At 39.4% G+C, this 7,642-nt stretch overlaps 1 protein-coding gene and 1 pseudogene across 1 annotated transcript; one reads left to right on the forward strand and one right to left on the reverse strand.

Annotated features, from left to right (window-relative positions):
• Positions 1–469: 469 nt before the first annotated feature.
• LOC105293750 lies at positions 470–1,439 on the reverse strand (annotated as a pseudogene).
• Positions 1,440–5,215: 3,776 nt separating this feature from the next.
• FANCF (Fanconi anemia complementation group F) lies at positions 5,216–7,433 on the forward strand. Its single transcript, XM_011362587.2, has one exon. It carries the CDS (start codon positions 5,750–5,752, stop codon positions 6,824–6,826), a length of 1,077 nt encoding a protein of 358 aa, XP_011360889.1. The 5' UTR covers positions 5,216–5,749; the 3' UTR covers positions 6,827–7,433.
• Positions 7,434–7,642: the final 209 nt, after the last annotated feature.

Genomic DNA, 7,642 nt, shown 5'->3' on the forward strand with positions numbered 1-7,642 from the left:
CAGTGAAAAGAAGGAAGAAAATAAATGGGGTGATATGGGAAGGACAAATGGAGAATAACTAGCCAACTAACTTTCTCTCTGTCCTACTTACAGAAACTTAAGGTAAGCTGATTTGAATCACACTGCCCCATCTTTTGCCTACTTTCCTCAATTAATTGTGTGAGGATGCCTACCTTAGAATAGTGCTTTCCAACCTTTTTCACATTATGGCACATAGCAGTCAACCAAAGAGGATTTGAAAAGCATATGTAAAAGACTTAGGGGAAAAATTTTTTTTACACTATCTTCGTATGATAATGAGTAGAGATCACTCTATATATTAAATTTAAATGAAACTTCCCAACAACATTTAAAACTCTGAAATTTTTTAAAGAGAAAAATTAGCCTTGCTTCCATGAATTTTTTTTCATGCTATATTATCTTTAATTAAGTACAAAGGCTCTTCCAATCGCGTCACCTAGAGATCATTTCACCCACTACTTTGTTGGGCAGCCAGTCTGTCTCTTTCTTCAGTAATGGTGAGGCAGATACCTATTCCACGGGGAAGAGAAATCCATGGATTGTTGCCTTTGCCAATAACAAAAATATTGGGGAGCCAGATAGCAAAGCTGTTCCCATTGGCATCTTTCACATGAACTACATAAAAAAACAAAAACAAATAAACAAAACCAACCAACCAAACAAAAACCAAGGTGTTTCTTTTTTGGTGATCACGCCGATTCTTCTCAGGTTAGCACCTCTGAATAGTGTTGTTCACCTTGATGAAGGGATCAGGGCAGCAGATGGTGTGAGCATCCTGTGTCACTGGATAAGGTCCCCAACGTCCGAATCGTGGACTGGTATTGGTGGTCCATGTCCTGTTAGGAACCAGGCCACAGAGCGGGAAGTGAGTGGTGAGCAAAGGGGCGAAGCTTCATTTGTATTTGCAGCTGCTCCCCAGCACTAGCATCACTGCCTCAGCTCCACCTCAGATAATCAGGCATTAGATTCTCACAGGAGCAGCAGTCCCTGGTGCCAAAAAGGTTGGGAACCACGAAGATAAGGGATTCCTTTTGTTCCCACAAAGATCTTTCTCACTTTGCACAACTTTTACTTGGCCTTCTCAAGTGTAATACAATGAACAGCAAAGCAACTCTTGATGTCATAGATCAGACAAAAATTCTCTCCAGTCAATGCCGGTGACATCCATAAAACCAGGAGGGTAGGTTACATCAGTAAAGACCTTGCCATCAATCTTAATAAAACTCTGCATTCAGATCTTCACTTCATCTCCTGTTAGGATATATTTCAGTCTGCTCCTTAGGAAAATGATAAGAGGGAGCCATTCTCTCAGCTGTGGAGACCAGTGGATGGACCAGAAACAAATGGGTCAGTTTATCCAGTGTCTAATGCTTTGGAGATGCTACATGCTTCAGATGCTTCTTGGGACCATGAGCCATGGCTATGCTAGGCAGGTAAGAGCCACAAATTATCTAAATATTGTTTTCTATGTTAGAAATGGTCAATCACAATTCCTGATCAAGACTTTAACATTCTCATCATATTCTTGAGAGTCACCATTGACTGCAAATGTTGTTGATGAAATAGGTAATACCATCTTTATAGCCACTCAAAATTAATAAGAAATAGTATTATATGTAAAGAAAAGCTCTTCTTTTCTTTCTTTATAAATGCAATATGTTAAACATTACTGTGATGATGCAAATCAATTTTGTATCCAAAGAAAATTTTTCATATTAAGTATTTCAAAGTTTTCGTGAAGTTTCAATTTTCAGAATATATATGCATTGTTAGAACAGTCTTTCTGCTGCTAGCTTTGAAGCCACTTAAAGTCACATCCACGGCAAGTGCAAAGAGTATCTCAAATTTGTGAAAACAGGAATCTGGAGCCATCATTTAGACCAGTGCACACAGAGAGATCTCATACTTGAATCCCTCCTCCAACACCTTCCTCTGAACTCACTAGGGCTATTCCCCGACTGTCTTGGACATCTGGAACTCTTCCATTAGCTACTTGGACCCCTCGTCTATGATAAATTGCAATGTGTACTCACTCTAGACACTGAATAGATGTCCAGGCAGTAGAGTATGTCCAAAGAAAGACTGAAGGGTAGATTGTCAGACCTCTTTTTACCCTTGTAATGAGTCCTGCCTCTAGGGCCTCACTCATATGCCCCAAGGCCAAAGAAGATCAATATCTCAGACATAAAATTGTAACCTTTTCTATTTCACAATGATTGGGAAGCTCTGGACCCAGAGAAATATTTTCTTACAGTCATTTAACTTTCTGAAAACAATTCTAAATGTGGGAAAGGTAAATATTGTATGTTTTTCCTATCTGGTAAATAAATTTAATAGTTTTGAGATTTGGTATGCATGGCATTCTAGTCTCATCTGGGACTAGTTGTAATAATATAGGATGCAAGACAAGACCATTTGTTTCTGGAAACTTGTCAGATTCTCCTATACATGCTGAAAGTCCTCTATCCATTATAATTAATCTGATGATTTCCCCCTTTTGTAAGGAAAACAAGTGAAATGAAATAATTTTGATTTAACTGAAATAAATCTCACTGAGATCTACACCCCGCTTTCTCAGAAATACAGTTTGCATTGTCCAGAGTAAAGGAACATCAGACACTGAGTTTTTATTGGTCTCTCAGTTGTAGTTTCTTATAATTTCTAGTTTACTACATATCTTAAAATAACCAACCATTAAGGCTTAACCTAGAGCTTGGAATCAACTCAGCGTTTCAAATCTTAGTAGTCCATTGATTTTATTAGAAAATTCTCACAACCAAGAGTAACATAGGACAGCAAGCTGAATCTTTCTTCTACAAAGTTTTTTCCACCACTGCCCATCACTATGTTAGTAGTTGCTCCTTTATATTTGGGAGGAGTGGAATTTGGAGAAGACATGAGAAAATGTGTACTTTAGATGCTTATGAAACATTAACAACAATAGCCAATGTTTACTGAGTTTATATGTACCACACAGGGTTCTAAAGAGCTTGTATTAGTTGGGTGCATTTAGCTGAAAGCAACAGAAAATGAAACTGAAACTGGCCAACAACAACACCACCACCACCACCACAAAACAATTGGGAATATATAAGGTTAGATTCTTAAAGAAACAGCATTAGTTTGAGAGTTATCTTAATCTAGTGCGTTCTTTGTGATTGTGAGATTCTATTGCCTCTGGGAAGGAGATGGCTGTGACAGCTTTGGGCTTCATATAAATATAAAACAACATCAAGAGGAAGAAACTATTTCGTAAGTATACCTAATATTTAGCTTATATACAACCACACAGTCTATTAATGACTTATCTCTTCATATTGGTCAGTGTTCATGCTCTACAGACTTTGAAGAGTAAGAAAAGTATTCTTGGGATTATCTAGGCCTAATTAATTAGAACTGATTTACCTAGTCATTTCTGAACAAATTACTGTCATGAAAAAAAATGCTGTACAAAGATAAGTTTAAGATTGGGTTCCTAAATTAATTACTGAGTTAAGAAAGGAGTAGGTTGATTGGCTCAACATTATCAGGCCCTACCTCCTCCAGCTGAGCTGGAGTCAGTATCTCAAATTGTATCAATATTGTGCAAGGAGGGTAGGGGTGATAACAAAGGATCGGTCATTTGTAAAGCCTTCCTAGAGGTCTCCTGTCAGTTTACATCTGGTCTTTCATAGCATCTTTACAATTTCAAAAACACTTAAAATCTTGTTCATATTATAGGTAAGTGTTTTTGTGCTCCTCTCTACCCATGACTCAATAATGTAGGTTTCTGGAAGTGAAGGCCCTTGTCATAATCATCTTTCAATCCCTAATACTTTACATATAGTAAAGCTTAGTAAATGACCAGTGAATTGTGTTCAATTAAATAAAACATTGCTGAGAAGCTCCAAACCTAGGCTTTTCTTTCTTCTAAAGGGGAAAACTTCATAGACATTGTTTATTTAATGAAAATAAGCTAAGGTGAAATATGTATAAATTTACACATTAAAATGCTCAAGTGAAGATTTAAAATAAAATAAAAATTTTTTTAAAATAAAAAGATATGATGCTAAAGTTAATCTGCTCAATTCTTGCCATAGTGTCTCACCTCTATCCCTAAACAAAGGTAGGTTTATTGGACATTGTTCACCTCTTTGAAAGGATTAGGCTCTCTCAACTCAAGTACCTGCAAATTAACTGTTTCCTTGGCCTTGAAAACTTTTCTCAACACTCATCTTTGAGCTTTTAGGTGAAAAGTCAGTGTCTTACAGATGCCTTCCCTATCACCTGTCTTAGAGACCCACCTACATTACATCCTAACATATTTGAGGTTTTTTGTTTTTCTCTCTTCAGTGCTAGGAAATAAACTCCTTCACTAGGACAAGGGCTACATTTATTTATTAAATCCTTAGTATCATACACTGTGACATAATAACTGCTCAATATAAGAATAAATAAATGCCTTAACGAAGCCTGTACATTTGCTAAAGGTAGACTGCACTTTTGGCTCAAAGTTTCTAGTAGCTAAGACAAAGAATTTTAGGATACATGGTGTATTTAAGATAAAATCAAGTAAGTACCTCAAAACCAAATAAGTTTTGGCTAATTGAAAATGTCAAATAATAAAATTGAATAAAGAGTATAAGTACCATTGCTTGATTTAATTTTTAAAAGGTGTGGGAATGTTCATTTTCATAAATGGAAAATGACTCTCCCCCTCTGAAAATTCTCTTCTTTGTTAAAGCAAAAACAAAACAAAACAGTAATTCTGACTACTGATTAAAACAGTTTTTGTTGTCTTCAAAACTAGAAAGAAATTCAGCTCAAATGAGTTATTATGTCATCAACTTCAGTAAATTAGAAATTGTTGTTGGCTTTCTGACAATGAAACTCTTAGGAGTTGGCAAATAAATATTTGTTGAATACATAAATGAATGAGTGACTAATTCAGATGACAGTCCAGAAATTGGTCCTTTTTTTCTACCCTTTCTTCTCATCTTTAGCCAAGCATTTGTTTTTTGTTTCATGCTTTTAAATGCCATTTCTCTCAGTTATTTGTGAGAATTGTCAGCTAAGCTATTTTGTCTTGCAAATTATGAAAACAAAATAATAGTGCAATTTTGACATAAAATTTTAAGTTTCGTTAAAATTTTAATAAAGTATTAATCTTTAAGTTTACCTTTTTATTAACCTGGACTTCAATTCCAATGATGAAAGAACAATATCAAGGCCCAGACTTTAGCATTGTGCTTGGCATTAACTGGAGTAAGTATAATTTTACTAAGCCAGATTGAACTAAAATTTTCGTTTAATAACATTGTTTTATAAGTAATAGCATATCTCCGGCGTTGCCCAGTTATAATAAACCTTAACACAGATTAAATGTCCCAAGCAAAACTCAGGAAATTTCTACTAGGGATTATTCTCAAAGTAAAAGGAAGCACGGAGACTTTTGTGACTAACGGTATCTCACAAGTGGCTCTTGGAATTCTCACTAGGATAGCCTACACTTACTTTCCCTCCCCTAAAAGCGACCATATTGGTGGCGAGAGTTAAAACCGCCTGGCCGTTTCTCTAGTTCAAATTTCCCAGAGTCGAGGTACCCGGATTAAAGCCTTGTTGTCAGATTGACAGGGATTTTCTCCAATAGCATTGTAGAGAGGCGTGTCACTTCACGGACACGCCAATCGGCACGCAGAGAGTAGCGGTCTCCAGGGTGAAAGCGGAAGTACGGCTTTCGTGCGCCCTCATGGAATCGCTCTTGCAGCACCTGGATCGCTTCTCTGAGGTTCTGGCTGTCTCCCGCACGACCCACGTCAGCAGCTGGGACCCCGGGACTGTGCGCAGGGCCTTCCAGTGGGCTCGCTACCTGGGCCACATCCACAGGCGCTTTAGCCGCAATGTCCACATTCGCACGGTTCTGGAACGGCGGTTGCAAAACCAGTGGAAACTGAAGGGCGACTCTGGGCCCGCTTCAGTCCCGGGGTTAACGAACTTCCGGGCTTTGGGGCGCTGCGACCTCCTGCTGTCTCAGCGATTGCTTGAGAACCCGGCCCTGGGTGATGCCGCCTTTCACAGCCTGGTGCAGGAACTCTTTCCCGGCCCTGGCGTCCTAGACGCCGAAAAGGAGACGCTCCAAGGCAGCCTGGCCCTCCTCGCCCGCCGCCGGTCCGCTGTCCACTTGCTGCACTTCAACGGCTATGGGGAGAGCTCGGCCTATCAGGAAGACGCACTGATAAAGACGCAAGCGGAGCTGCTGCTAGAGCGTCTGCACGAGGTGGGCCGGGCCGAAGCGGAGAGCCCCAGCCAGTTTCTCAGCAGCCTGTGGGAGCGCTTGCCTCACAGCAACTTCCTGAAGGTGATAGCGGCCGCGCTGTTGCTGCCGTCATCTCCCAGGCCCCCAAAAGATGAGTTGGAACTGGGCAGCCCCAAAACCCCGGGAGAGGGAGGGCAAGAGCTGGTTCATTGGCTTCTGGGGAAGTCGGATATTGTGGCTACTTTTTGCCGCAACCTCCCAGCTGGGCTTTTAACTTCCGTGGCAAGCCGCCATCCAGAACTTTTCCAGGTCTATCTGGGCCAGCTAACAGACTGGGGTCGACGTCTGCACTACGATCTTCAGAAAGGCATTTGGGTTGGAGCTGAGTCCCAAGATGTGCCCTGGGAGGAGTTGTGCGGCAGGTTTCAAAGCCTCTGCCAGGCCCCTTCACCTCTGAAAGATGAAGTTCTAACTGCCCTGGAGTCCTGCAAGTCGAAAGACGGAGATTTCGAAGTCCGTGGTCTTAGCATCTGGACAGACCTGTTGTTAGCTCTTGGGAGTGGTGCATGAGCTTGCATTTGGAAAAAGACAAGTTTTAGTTCACAGCCCAGGCCCCAGTTCTCTATGGACATTGTTCTGTTACTGATTACTTGAATGTATGGTTCACAAAATTAAAATTCCAGTGTTCCCATCAAACCTCTTATACATTAATTGTCCAAAATATTATTTTAGGTGCTGATTTGTAATAGGTGTAATTACAATTTACAATCATAAATATGTGAAGTAACTGGCTTGTGCCATGGATTTTCTGGCTAGAGGAGATGACTTGGAAAGTATACTACTTAAAGCCATGGAATTAACAATAGGTTGCTTTTTCAGAAAGTCCATTTCTAAAAATGCTGAAAAGAGGTACTTAAAGAAAAAGCAGCTTTAAAGTGACGAGACACCTTTTCTGTCACTATGGTTTACTTGTGTAGTTTTTTTTTTTTTTTTAACACTCCCCCGTTCTCCACCCCCTCACTCAGTGGAGAATTTTCTTTAACCAACAGCATGCATTGTCAGAAATGGATTGAAAAATTAACTGGCCTATTTGGCATTTAAACTCTGACTTTGGCCTTTGTAACCTAATAACCATTTAACCAGCCTCAATATGTATTAAAATTGTGTTATTCAGAAAGTTTGTTTCTCTTTCCTACAAATTATTACTCTCTGAAAGATGAAACAATAATTTAAAGCATTGACTTAAGGGCTAGAAAAATTGTTTAAAGCACAGTAAATACAAATATATGCCTTTGGATATTAAGTTAGCATTTGATATTAATTTAGCATTCAGAAGTCAAAGCAGACTTCTGAATTAGGCCCAAATTTTAGTGCTGCTTCTGCCAA

The sequence above is a fragment of the Pteropus vampyrus genome, unplaced genomic scaffold (assembly GCF_000151845.1).
Source record: "Pteropus vampyrus isolate Shadow unplaced genomic scaffold, Pvam_2.0 Scaffold76, whole genome shotgun sequence".
In the NCBI taxonomy this organism is placed as follows: domain Eukaryota; kingdom Metazoa; phylum Chordata; class Mammalia; order Chiroptera; family Pteropodidae; genus Pteropus; species Pteropus vampyrus.